The 14,692-nt window shown below is 40.9% G+C and overlaps 1 protein-coding gene across 1 annotated transcript in view; it reads right to left on the bottom strand.

Moving 5' to 3' along the window:
- LOC124605305 (F-actin-uncapping protein LRRC16A) overlaps positions 1–14,692 on the bottom strand; it is a 528,830-nt gene that overhangs the window by 24,693 nt on the left and 489,445 nt on the right. Inside the window, exons 30-31 of the mRNA XM_047136886.1 lie at positions 11,180–11,302; positions 2,442–2,561 (exon numbers count right to left, since the gene is read on the bottom strand). Of these exons, the coding sequence (XP_046992842.1) occupies positions 2,442–2,561; positions 11,180–11,302 (243 nt within the window). The remainder of the gene's footprint in view (positions 1–2,441; positions 2,562–11,179; positions 11,303–14,692) is intronic.

Genomic DNA, 14,692 nt, shown 5'->3' with positions numbered 1-14,692 from the left:
TAGCTATAAATAAAGTAAAGCAAAGGTCCTTGATTGAAATCAGATGAGAGAAGGATTATTAATGCCACTCAGTATCTGATATAGCACATACTTTTTTCATCCCATTTCATGTCCTTGCAGATGCTTCTACATGCTAATGTTTATATACACAATTTTATCTATTGTTACCAATCATTTTCAGCACTGCATCAACAATGTCATTTACTGTTCTCTCTTACAGCTCTTGTTCTTTATCTTTGCTGCTCATCATTATTATTCTTCTTTTGGGCTTTTTCAAGGCATTAGTGCTCTTCTTTACCATGAGTATTACATACACCAATGAAATTTAGTATAGGTGTCGTGCCATGACACCAAAATCAGCATAAACTGTAAAGTTCACTGTGATGAAATCCTGTCCACTCTTTGTCAAATTCTTCTGTTCAAGGCTGGACCTCATCTACCTGTGGTTGTAATACAAGAGCTTTATTAGCGAATGTTGCCTTGTATTGTTTAGGTGAAACTCCATCCTAAAGCAACACTACAGTTTCATGTCTTCTCAAATTCCTCTGGTATTCTCTTATATGCTAAATTTGTAAAACAATCAGCAGCTCTTTTTCTGGGCATCCATTATTGTGGCTTTCTTTTGATGAATCCTACAACTGACAAGTGACACTGAAAGCACAATGAAAGATTAATGTTGGAGAGCAATAGCTCATCACTGCTGAAATGTGAACTTCTCACAGTATTTGGTAAACACAGTTCTCCAGATGGCATGGAGTTTTCAGTAAGCTGAGACAGCTGTCGCAGTGTAGTTGTACTGAAGTCTGAGGATGAGACATCAGGGAAAGTTGTCCAGCAGGAGCCGTGAAGGCTCCTTTGTCGAGATATGTATAACAGGGACAATCTAATGTACTGTTACCATAATACTGCAAAAGAAAACATCTGAAGTGCCAGGAGAAAATGCAAGGAGTAGAGTTTACTTAGAAACAAAACCATCCTTAATCATGTAGCAGCATTTTTTTCCCCTGAAGTATAATTCCTATGCAACAGTAAATATCAAAAACTTGTTCCTTGAGACAACAAGCACAGCAGTGTCTTTCCCTCTAGCTATTTAAGCCCTCTCAGATGTATTCAGCAGCCATTTATGTTCTGCGCTAATTTGTGATATTAATAGTCTGCCTAGACTTTTCTTTTTCCGTTCTTTTGGCTGAGAGGTGAGTGAAGAAAATGATGGTCCTTTCAATTTCTTCTATTAGTCATTAATGCCCACAGTACTCATTGAAGTATTGTTATATCTGGCAAGTGTACTGAGATTTAATCATTTAACTTCTCTACAGATACATCACCATGAATTTTACAAGGTACACATTGCATCACATTATTTTGTGGCTCTTCCAATGTTGCCAATGTTTACAATTACTGGTGGCAATCCAGGTTTCAAAACGTTCTTTATGGATATGAGTTGTGCATAGTACTATTATCTAAATATTTGGGTTTTCAGAGCTTGCAGCAGCAACAGAAAGTAACAGTATGCTTAAAATGTTGGAATAGTACCTTTAGGTTGAATTAGACCTACAAATCATTACTTTAAAGGAAAGTTATGGTATATCTCGTAAGTCTAAATTATCATAATACCATTTCCAGAACTTTGAAAGTCACCAACAAACAGCATAATCAATGTTCTTCTTCCACGAATACTCAGTTCAATACCAGTATTATCAGTACACTTCAACATGCATGAAGTAGCTGCATTTCAATTATTAAATATCAATCGTTGATTCCTCACCAATTTTTTACATTTATTACTGAACTGAGTGTATAATTTTCCATTTTAGAACATAGTTCAGTACCTCTATGAGAAAATGGAATAATCACCACCATCACCATCTACAGCTACAGTTGATCTCAACCACAAGGTATGTCTCAAGACCAAAGTGCTTTACTAGGTATGGTCTTATTGTAGGTGATATGCTCCTGCCTGCCTCATACCAACAAATTGACTTTCACAGCCAATTATAAGGACCTACGACAGACTTGAAACCACAGTACAACTTGACATTTTTCACATTAAGAAAACTCTTTGCAAAGATGAAAGAAGTGGTATATGACAGAAAGAGTCCTATCACTGACTTGTGATTAAATCCTGAGCCTTTGGATTTGTAGTCTGGCAGTTAGCCACCACACCAGGCACACATTTTATTAATATTAATATTCCCATTTGTGGTGGTGGTGGTGGTGGTGGTGGTGGCAGCAGCAGCAGCAGCAGTAGTAGTAGACCAATTTGCTACTAATAGTAACAGCACTCTTTTTAAGACTACTGAAGGTAGTAAAGCAACTTTAATTTCATCCAGTAGAGTATTCTTACATATTACAGAATGAATTGCCTGTTAATCTCAGCTGAGTGAAGAGGTCTTCAACTGAATGGAATTGCTGAATGCAGTTTTCACACCACCTTGCCTTACCTGATTCTGTGCTGTGTGAGGAGCCGGTCCTGCCACCCGAACCTTGTTTGTCTAAGCTGGCAGCTAGCTCCCTCACTGATCGTTTCTCAGGCACTGTGGTTCCAGCACTGCAACCTCCTCCTGAAAAAAATAACACTCTTCTAAAATATATGATTTTACAGAACCATTACATTTCATGCAGCACTGTGGAAATTTTACTTGCAACATCACAAACAAACAGTAAAAACACAAGGGAAACCAATATTCAAAGATGTGGCCTCTCAGCCTCACTTATATGGTTAAGGTAGTCAATTTGGATGTACGGCAAGTGGGTTTCATTTACTCGTCTGGTTTCTTGCAACGCCTTCATTTACTTAACCAGGTACGTGGATATCTAAATAAAATGAAGAATTCACAGTTTTATAAGAGCAGCAACATACATGACATATGATGACCCCAGAGGTCAAGGGGTCTAAGTAACATTTTTGACAAAAATGGGTTAATTACAGGAATGGGACGTGATAATACTAATCTGTTTCGTGGTAAAGTGATCCTAGTGATTTTATCGACAGTACGTGCCATCTAGCATGAAGCCTCTTGACTACTTGGTGTGTTGTAGTTAAACAGTGGTTCACTAGAGGTCCAATATCACTAGGACCCCTTTACCACTAAACAGTGCAATAGATTCTGTTCGTGGAAGCAGACATCAGTGCTAGTGACAAAGCATGTCACCACATTATCTTCTGTACAACACTGGCTGACACGTGACCCTTTGGTGGTGTGTTTAGTCACATTTGGGCGTTTCATACAAAGTATTTGTAAATACATCGTTTGTATACAATGAATGGGACTGAGAAAAACATTCAACCTAAGCTACAAAAGATTGGTACGTTTTGTTACAATACTATTTTTTCCAGTTGCTTACATATTTATATCTGGGTAACAATTTATTTATCTAGCAGTTGAGGTATGGAAACTTTAGGCCTCATCAGTGTAGCAACAAACAATGAAATTGAGTATGAATTTCTTTTAAAGAAGTAGTCATTTCCAGATCCTATGCCCAAGGCTGATAATAGAAAAAGTAATGGCGATACCAATAATGACAGTGACAGTTATATTAGTAGTAGCAGTGACTCACCACTGTTTGAAGATGGTTATGATTCTGATACAGACAGTGATTGAAATCCTTGTGATGATGATGATGAAACCAGTGGGGCTTCTTCAGTTATGTTACATCTGTGAGTTGTATACATCTGAAGCTAGATATCTAATGTGTTTATTATTGTGTTTAAATTTTAATACAATTTAAGATACCACAATGTTGTTAGCCACCATTACAAAAACCCTGATTTAGTACACACTATTTTTAGATGACACAGAAGAAGAAGCAGAACAAAGACCAGGTCAAACTGAGGACTTTCTGGCTGATGCTATTCCCCCTGAACCTCAGCCCAGGATAAAAAGGGTACAAAAGGAGCACACCTGGAAATCTCAGAAGAGGAAGATATTGAGGAACACAGGACAGGCTTATGTTGACTGTAATATGATGCTGCATGGGGCTAAACAGATACGTGAATACAATCACCTGTGTACGTACAAATGTAATGAAAATATTCCCCAAGAGCATAGGGTAGTAATATTTAGAGATTATTGGAAACTAGGTAGCTGGGAACTTCAGACATCATTCTCGAATGGTGCCGTAAACGTACAGTCTGTGTTGAGGAAGAAAATCACAACTGTTACACACAAAGACTTATCATGTATTTATAAACTGGGCAGTTTTAGAGTGTGGAAAACCTCTTTTTGAAAAAAACTCTTGACATATTTAACAAAAAGATAAGAAACATTATCATTAACAAAAAATCAAATCCACCTGGCATTTTGCCAGTGACAAACAGGGAAGGAAGGAGCCCTAAATAAAATTCCAGTCAACAGAACTGCAATAACCAAGGAGCATATAAGAAGATTCCCGATGTACTCATGTGTGATGTATAAAATATATGAAACATTTTGCCATGAAGACAAAAAAGTGAAACCTGAAAGTGAAATTTTGTAGAGAAATATATTCAGGACAGAATTTAACCTAAGCTTTCACAGGCCTCGTATCAATACCTGTGTAACTTGTGACAGGTTGCAAATGAGAATTGTACATGGTACGCCTGATGAAAAAAGGCAGCTGAAGTTGAAACATAATGTCGTCGCTGGAAGGCAGAAGTAGGAAAAGGAGCCAAAAGGAAATGCAAGGAATTAAAGGACGACAACCATGATGCAATATGCTTTGATCTTCAAAAGATGATTCCGGCATCACATGCGATGAACTCACCCGTACGTTTATGTGGCATGAAGGACAGGCAAGTAGGGGTTGCCAGGAGATAGCATTTTGCCTGCTGAAGTATACCCAGAGCCTTCCTCACACTGTGAAGCACATCTTGGCCTTCAGTGACAACTGTGGAGGCCAGAACAAGAGCCATCTAATAGTAAAATTTTGGTGTTATATTGTTATGAACACAAAAAATTGAAACTGTTGATCAGTATTTCCTCGTTTCTGGACATTCATACAATGAATGTGACCAGGACTTCGGGATCACTGAACTTAAAAGAAAGGGGAATGAATGTGACATTTATATACCAGAAGACTGGATGAATCTGGCTGCCACAGCAAGTCGAAAATTTGTTGTTACTAAAAAGACAGATGAAGACTTCGTTGATCTGCAGCCACTAAACCAGTACTTTAACAACACTGTACCAGAGATACGTGGAATGCAGGTACTTCATTTTGAAAAGGCAAACCCAAATACCCTTTTTCATAGGAAAACATCAGCTGAGGGTATTCTGCTTAGCAGAAACTGCCAATGAACAAGCAGAGAACAGTAAAAATGCCTAAACAACTTCCCAGAATTCAATCCATTGCTGTGAAGCCAAAGCTAAAATACACAAAATATGAAGATCTGATGGCACTTCTGTAATTTGTGCCACCGATAAACCACCAATTTTATAAACATTTATCCCATGAAACAAAGACTGGTGAACCATTTGCTGATGTGGATGATGATGATGATGATGATGATGTCACTACGGACTTGGGTAACAACATCTATGACACAGATGATGATTGTGATACATGTTGATAAGTGTTAAATCCAAATATTTGGATTTTGTAAATCAATCAGCACACAATTAACACAATATTGTATCCTGTTACAGCAATAAATGCCTGTTGTGTTCAGTATGTACTCTTGAGCATTATCATTTTACTCTATTGTAAGTGAAAGATAAAGGGGTCTAAGTGCATATTGTCCATTCTTTGTACCTATCAACCATAAACCAGATGTTCTACTAATTTATTATCATTGGTAATAAAAGGCTAAGGACCCGAGTATTCATCTGAAATGTTCGAAATGGTGAAAATCTCATGTCCCCTCCTACGAAAACCGTTAAACTTTGACTTGCGTTTTCTCAAAGCTATGATTTTGTCACTTAGACCCCTTGACCTCTGGGGTCCTCATATAGTCATAACTATCAGTACACTTCATTTAATGATTCTGTGTCCTCTCTCTTGTGAGAAATATATATGAGGTTTGATCCAAAAGTAACAGAAATTTTTTAATTTCATAGGCTTTATACAACTGATTTTCAAAATCCTTTTTCATCTTAGTAGACACGTTCGTGATGTATGTTTGCATTTTCAGCTGTTTTGAATATTTAGTTTATTGCTGACATTCAAAAAGGTTAAACTTGTTTTCGAGTGCTCAACCAATTTTTACTTTTGAAAAAGATGGAGTAAAGAATTTGCATTTAATTTTGCTTGAAATATGGAATAAAGAGCAGCACTGCATTCAAAATGTTGACTGTGGCTTTTGGCAAATGTATTATGAGCAGGAAAAATTTTTACAATTGGTATAAATGTTTCCAATAGGGTTGAGAAGTTGTCTTAGAAAATGGACGGCACACACATCAATATCTGATGACAATGTGGAAGAAGTAACAAAACTTGTCCCGGAAAATTGCCGAATCACTGTCAGAGAGGTTGCTGATGGTGTCAGCATATCCTTTGGCTCACACCAAGCAGTGTGTGTGTGTGTGTGTGTGTGGGAGGGGTGATATTGAAACCAAGTCCCAATTGTCCCAATGGAAACTGCCTGAAGAGCCAAGACTGAAAAAAATTCAAGAAGTTCAATCACATGTTAAGGTTCTTCTCACTGTTTTCTTCAATTACAATGGGACAGTACACCATGAGTTCCTTCCTTATGGTTGTAAGGTCGATAAGGAATACTTCTTGAAAGTTATGCACCATTTGCGTGAAGCAATCCAAAGAAAAATATAGAATTGTAGCAAAACCACTCATCAAAATTAAATCACAATAACGTTCTCGCTCACACCTCAACACTTATTCATCATTTTTTTTGGCAAAAAAACAAAACTGTTATGTTGTCTCAGCCATGGTATTCACTGGACATTGTCCCCTGTGATTTCTTTCCATTACTGAGGCTGAAAAGAACTATGGACTGACATCGTTTCGCTGTCACTGACGATATAAAGACAGAATTACTGAAAAAGCTGAACACCATAATGGAAAAAGAGTTCTAGAAGTGCTTACAAGATTGGCAAAAGTGTGTTTTTATCACACCTCATACATGTACCTCAGATGTTCAAGTTTTGCACCATCCTGTGTGTATGTACATGCAACTGTCTTCTGTAGTGTGAATGTGGGAGAGAGTTGCTTTCTTTGTTTGTCACAACAATGGACTGGATTTGTGATTGCAACAGCACGATGCAGTAGTACGCAAGAGTGAAAATGGTGTGCAGACACACAAACTGGTTGTGCACATGTGTTGCTTAACATGTTCACGTTTTATGAGTGTAGCACTGGCACTTGGTTATACCAGTTGCAACAACTGTTACTATATAATGTTGTGTGGAATGGATGAATAAATGCAGTTGTACTGCAATGGTTCACCTCCATCCTTCCAAATAATGTTTGTGAGCCCACTCCACAATAGAGAATAATACAGAGCAGCTTACAATCTGCTGGTGGTTGTAAATCCATAACCTGTAATCCATGTAAATAAACTGAAAAGTGACCACTATTGCAAATTCTTTAGTTTCATAAATATTAGTATAGCTGATTAAAAAATTCTTACAAATTTTTGTCCAACTGAGCTAATGCTCAATATGTATTGAAGTCAGTGCAAACCTTTATAAACGAATATTTCAGGGAGTTAATAATAAATCTTAGAGAGCAAGATCTGGCTACTGCAGTACACTGTGAAACTGTAGCAGCAGTAGTGCAAACAAGCATTCTGACCAGAGGATTCTGTTTCTACTGACTTCCAGTGCACACTCTGAACATGAACAGGTCCCGAGTTTGAGTCTCAGTTCGGCACACAGTTTTAATCTGCTGGGAAGTTTCATATCAGTGCACACTCCGCTGCAGAGTGAAAATCTCATTATGAATACTCTCATAATAAGGATCCCAGAATTTCATTCCAATGCATAAATAGCTGATGGAAGCAATGTTTGCAAGATACATGTACCTATGGCGACTGCAAATGTTGCGTTGGATCTCTTTTTGGTCCAAGCAGACATGAAAGTAAATTTCAAACTGCAGAACACAATAGTTTCATTGCCAAAGAAAGCCGTTGCTGATAGGTGTGAAAATTACTTAACTATCAGTTTAACAAGTCCTGGTTGCAAAATAACACAAATTATTTACAGAAGAATGGAAAAACTGGTAGAAGACAATCTTGGGAAGATAAGTTTCGATTTCAGAGAAATGTAGGAACATGCACGGCAATACTGACCTTATGACTTACCACAGAAGATAGGTTAAAGGAAGGCAAACGTACATTTATAGCATTTGTAAACTTAAAAGAAAGCTTTTGAAAATGGTAACTGGGGTGGGGGGCATTTAGAAAGGGGAACAGAAATTCCAGTGATATGATATAGAAAAGGGGGTTGGTGGCATGTAGAAACGGAACAGAAGTTCAAGTGAGGTGGAGGATCACAACTAAGATGCCTTGCACAAGCTCATCAATACAATCCAACAGAGAGGCAATGAATGTAACAGCAGAGGCATATCAGACAGTCTGATGGTGGCAAAGAAACAACAGTGTCACTGAAAAGTGGTCACCAATTGCTGCTTGGTCCCTGCATGTCCTGACTTTGCCCCACACCCTTGGAGGCTGTTGCCCTTTCTGTACTTGCCCGAGGCTATCTAACCTAAAAAAACTGCCCAGTCCACACCACACAACCCCTGCTACCCGTGTAGCCGCCTGTTGTGTGTAGTGGACTCCTGACCTATTCAGCGGAACCCGAAACCCCACCACCCTATGGCGCAAGTCGAGGAATCTGCAGCCCACACAGCTGCAGAACTGTCTCAGCCTCTGATTCAGACCCTCCACTCGGCTCTGTACCAAAGGTACGCAGTCAGTCCTGTCGACAATGCTGCAGATGGTGAGCTCTGCTTTCATCCTGCTAGCGAGACTGGCAGTCTTCACCAAATCAGATAGCCGCCGGAAGCCAGTGAGGATTTCCTCCGATCCATAGCGACACACATTATTGGTGCCAGTATGAGCGACCACCTGAGGATGGGTGGGTGCACCTTGTACCCTTCATGGCATCCGGAAGGACCCTTTCCACATCTGGAATGACTCACCCCGGTATGCACACGGAGTGCACATTGGTTTTCTTCCCCTCTCTTATTGCCATACCTCTAAGGGGCCCCATCATGCACCTGACGTTGGATCTCTCAACTACCAGTAAGCCTACCCTCTGCGTCCAACCAGATCTTGCAGACTGAGGGGGAACCTCTGGAACAGGACAAGCAGCCATGTCCGGCCGAAGATCAGTATCAGCCGGAGACAGAGCCTGAAACTAGTTTGTCAGACAAACTGGAGAGGCCTTCTGTTCAGGCCTCCGGAATGTCTTTTGCCCCTTGCCACATTTCGAGATGACCTCTCACTCAACCACAGGTGAGGGGGCAGCCTCAATGTGGGCAGTATCCCGAGCAGCCACAGCTGTAGTCCGAACGAGGGATGCGTGGGACGAGCTGGCCGTCCCCGACAAACCCCCATCCAGACTCCCACAGCGATGCCCACTGGCAACAGCCTCAAGCTGTGTGACCGAAGCCAACACTACCTAAAGCTGGGAGCGAAGGGATGCCAACTCAGTCCGCATCCAAACACAGCAGTCACAGTCCCTATCCATGCTAAATACTGTTGTGGAAAGAACATCTGCACTAATCTACAGAGAGCACAAACAATTTGACACAAAATTTAAACGGTTATTAAAATACAAGATTGCCTAGTAAATGCTGCTACTTGCGCACTGCTGACACACTGCTCGGCGGCAGAAGGAGACTACGTGATTTTACACTATTCAAGTACTAAAATGCAATGCTACAACCCTCAAATACTATAATACGCCCGAAATTTATGAATTAAACAATGCAAGTACCCAAAAACACGCAAAGAGATTAAGAATTAAACTATGTAACAAATAAGTGAGCTAAGAGTATATGACTTTCTGCTGGCAGCTGCTTATCCAACGGCGGCAGGGAGCACAGAGCAGTTCAGAAAAGCAAGCCAGTTATCACGAGCTTGTGGAAGCTCAACACACAAATTTGTGTTACATGTACTGTGCATTACAGTACATGATGGAGGCGGAGGTTGTCCTCCTCTCCTCCTCTCCCCCCCCCCCCTCCCCCCCCCCCGCCCTCAACTCATCGTTATTGACAGTAGTAGCCAGTTATCATATGCTAATGTGCTACAGCACACTGTAAATATCTCATCAAAATTATTCCATTTCTCTTCAAATGCAAGCCAGAATTAGCACTAAAATTACACCATTTCTCTCGAAATGTGTGCTGGTCAGCAAATAAAATGGACAAAAACATGTTCTGTTGCATTCTCTCTGCATTATCAAGAAACCAATGTTGATTGCTGAAATGACGGTCAGTCAAGCTACGATCAAATCAGAGAAGGGAAACAGCTGTCTGTGATTGTGCATGTTCTGATTGCATACGTCATTCCTTTGGGCACTATGCGTGCTATGTGGCTCACAGCACCAAGTCAGTATTTTTCTTTGAAAGTGTGTGCAATGTATTGCACGAGCACAGAGTATGAGCGATTTTTGAGGAGCAGTTCACATAATGGTGCCATGGCCCAGTGTACTGATTTGCTAATTGTTGGCTCAGATTTGATTCATGCTGCTACCATCTCCCCTCTGTAAGCAGTATCTGCTTAGACAGACCCAATCGATCACTTGAGCACATCATCGCAAGAGCCCTTCTCACAAACAGGTGATCTCAGGAGGGCTTTCTTTGAGTGGGACAGGGTTGTGACTAATGTCTCAATCTTCTTGAGGACAACACGCCGAGGAAAGTGCTAACATTTTAGAATGCCCAGGGCATAGCAACAGGGTACTGAATACCATGCAGAAGCTGACACTAATACAGAAATACACTTTCAAACATCTGGCTGTATTTTGCTTATTGCTTTGTTGTTGTTTCATACCAAAGTTATTTTTTTAGTTAATAAGGGTTATTCCTTCATTTCCTTCTCACTCAGATTTCAGCCCACATACGGTAACAGATACATAGTAGGTGCAATATGTTATGTGATCAGTTTACGACAGTATTTCTCATCACTTATGGGTTTAAAATTACGTAAAATGAACCATCAATTCAATTCTCAGAGCAGTAAAATAATTCGTAGCATTGGAGCAATGGTGAAGGAACCAAAAGTATTGTGTATCCATACCAGATCCCAAACTCGCGACTCCAGAGTCTGTAGATTCATCCAACGTATCTCCTGAATCCAAGTCAGGGGTATTGGCAGCAGAGGTATTCGTACTGGAACCATCACTCAGCAACGAAAACTCCCCTGCAGAAAGACAGTTTCTGTTTAATTACAACTGAAAGAATAAACATACAACTGTTCACAATAAAAACTGTTACAACAAAACAAGCTGGGATCTCTTTACTTCTTCTCTTATTGCCATTTGCCTTCTTAAATTCATTTTATTTTTATTTTTGCCTAATTAAAATTGACATACACGGGTGTATATACATATAAAAAATAGAAGGAAACATTCCACGTGGGAAAAATTATATATAAAAACAAAGATGAGGTGACTTACCGAACGAAAGCGCTAGCAGGTCGATACACACACAAGCAAACACAAACATACACACAAAATTCTAGCTTTCGCAACCAACGGTTGCCTCATCGGGAAAGAGGGAAGGAGAGGGAAAGATGCAAGGATGTGGGTTTTAAGGGAGAGGGTAAGGAGTCATTCCAATCCCGGGAGCGGAAAGACTTACCTTTGGGGAGAAAAGGACGGGTATACACTCGCACACACACACATATCCATCCACACAATGGATATGTGTGTGTGTGTGCGCGCAAACCCAATCATCCCGGCCGCCCCATTGTAGCTGGTTACCAAGCCCCCACAGAACGTATCTCTGCCTACGTAGATCAACACCTTCAACCCATTACATGCAGTCTCCCATCCTTCATCAAAGACACCAACCACTTTCTCGAACGCCTGGAATCCTTACCCAATCCGTTACCCCCGGAAACCATCCTTGTAACCATTGACGCCACTTCCTTATACACAAATATCCCGCACGTCCAAGACCTCGCTGCGATGGAGCACTTCCTTTCACGCCAATCACCTGCCACCCTACCTAAAACCTCTTTCCTCATTACTTTAGTCAGCTTCATCCTGACCCACAACTTCTTCACTTTTGAAGGCCAGACATACCTACAATTAAAGGGAACAGCCATGGGTACCAGGATGGCCCCCTCATACGCCAACCTATTCGTGGGTCGCTTAGAGGAAGCCTTCTTGGTTACCCAAGCCTGCCAACCCAAAGCTTGGTACAGATTTATTGATGACATCTTCATAATCTGGACTCACAGTGAGGAACTCCAGAATTTCCTCTCCAACCTCAACTCTTTTGGTTCCATCACATTCACGTGGTCCTACTCCAAATCCCATGCCACTTTCCTTGACGTTGACCTCCACCTGTCCAATGGCCAGCTTCACACATCCGTCCACATCAAACACACCTACAAGCAACAGTACCTTACCTCCATTATGACAGCCGCCACCCATTCCACATCAAACGGTCCCTTCCCTACAGCCTAGGTCTTCGTGGCAAACGAATCTGCTCCAGTCCGGAATCCCTGAACCATTACACCAACAACCTGACAACAGCTTTCGCATCCCGCAACAACCCTCCCGACCTGGTACAGAAGCAAATAACCAGAGCCACTTCCTCATCCTCTCAAACCCAGGACCTCCCACAGAAGAAACACAAAAGTGCCCCACTTGTGACAGGATACTTTCCAGGACTGGATCAGACTCTGAATGTGGCTCTCCAGCAGGGATACGACTTCCTCAAATCCAGCCCTGAATGAGATCCATCCTTCATGAAATCCTCCCCACTCCACCAAGAGTGTCTTTCCGCCATCCACCTAACCTTCATAACTTCTTAGTTCATCTCTATGAAATCTCCAAACCACCTTCCCTACCCTCTGGCTCCTACCCTCGTAACCACCCCCGGTGTAAAACCAGCCCCATGCACCCTCCCACCACCACCTACTCCAGTCCTGTAACCCGGAAGGTGTACACGATCAAAGGCAGAGCCACGTGTGAAAGCACCCACGTGATTTACCAACTGACCTGCCTACACTGTGATGCATTCTATGTGGGAATGACCAGCAACAAACTGTCCATTCGCATGAATGGACACAGGCAGACAGTGTTTGTTGGTAACGAGGATCACCCTGTGGCTAAACATGCCTTGGTGCACAGCCAGCACATCTTGGCACAGTGTTACACCGTCCGGGTTATCTGGATACTTCCCACCAACACCAACCTATCCGAACTCCGGAGATGGGAACTTGCCCTTCAGTATATCCTCTCTTCTCATCATCCGCCAGCCCTCAATCTCCACTAATTTCAAGTTGCCGCCACTCATACCTCACCTGTCTTTCAACAACTTCTTTGCCTCTACACTTCTGCCTCGACTGACATCTCTGCCCAAACTCTTTGTCTTTAAATATGTCTGCTTGTGTCTGTATGTGTGGATGGATATGTGCGTGTGTGCGAGTGTATACCTGTCCTTTTTTCCCCCCAAGGTAAGTCTTTCCGCTCCCGGGATTGGAATGACTCCACCCTCTCCCTTAAAACCCACATCCTTTCGTCTTTTCCCTCTCCTTCCCTCTTTCCTGATGAGGCAACAGTTTGTTGCGAAAGCTTGAATTTTGTGTGTATGTATGTGTCTGTTTGTGTTTCTATCGACCTGGCAGCGCTTTCGTATGGTAAGTCACATCATCTGTGTTTTTAGATATATTTTTCCCATGTGGAATGTTTCCCTCTATTAAGGAAACATTCCACGTGGGAAAAATTATATATAAAAACAAAGATGAGGTGACTTACCGAACGAAAGCGCAGGCAGGTCGATAGACACACAAACAAACACAAACATACACACAAAATTCAAGCTTTCGCAACAAACTGTTGCCTCATCAGGAAAGAGGGAAGGAGAGGGAAAAGACGAAAGGATGTGGGTTTTAAGGGAGAGGGTGGAGTCATTCCAATCCCGGGAGCGGAAAGACTTACCTTAGGGGGAAAAAAGGACGGGTATACACTCGCACACACACACACACACACACACACACACACACACACACACACACACACACACACACACATATCCATCCACACATATACAGACACAAGCAGACATATTCCTACGTGGAATGTTTCCCTCTATTATATATATATATATATATAAAAGGTTGGCTCTCAGTCTTAATAAATATAGCACCAGGTCTAATTTTGTGCTTAGTTTTGTGTATGTAATCAATTTCCTAATTTATTTGGACTATTCTTAGTTAATATCCTTTGTTATAGGGTGAAATCAGCAATTGTTTCATGAGTTAAATTCTACTAATGACTTATAAATAAATATAAATTCTGTAATAATTATAAACATTATGAAGAAGAACTATTAGGACTGGCTCCATTCGAAAACATATTAGCAAAGCTAGCCCTTAATTAATTCCAAAATAATTACCAGGTTTGTCAAAAGTATTGTTTGCTTAACTATATCTGTTAATTTCAATTTAAACAAATAATTCTGCTTAGCCCTTGTAGTAGAAGAAACTGTTAAAAAGAAGGAATTCTTTGATGTATTCAGTTAATTGAATGAGTTATGTTTTAATTGTAATTTCTGTAAATTAAACATTGAACAATCT

The sequence above is a fragment of the Schistocerca americana genome, chromosome 3 (genome assembly GCF_021461395.2).
Source record: "Schistocerca americana isolate TAMUIC-IGC-003095 chromosome 3, iqSchAmer2.1, whole genome shotgun sequence".
Classification (NCBI taxonomy): Eukaryota; Metazoa; Arthropoda; class Insecta; order Orthoptera; family Acrididae; genus Schistocerca; species Schistocerca americana.
The sequence above is the reverse complement of the archived record's forward strand: the minus strand, read 5'-3'. Positions and strand labels throughout refer to the sequence as shown.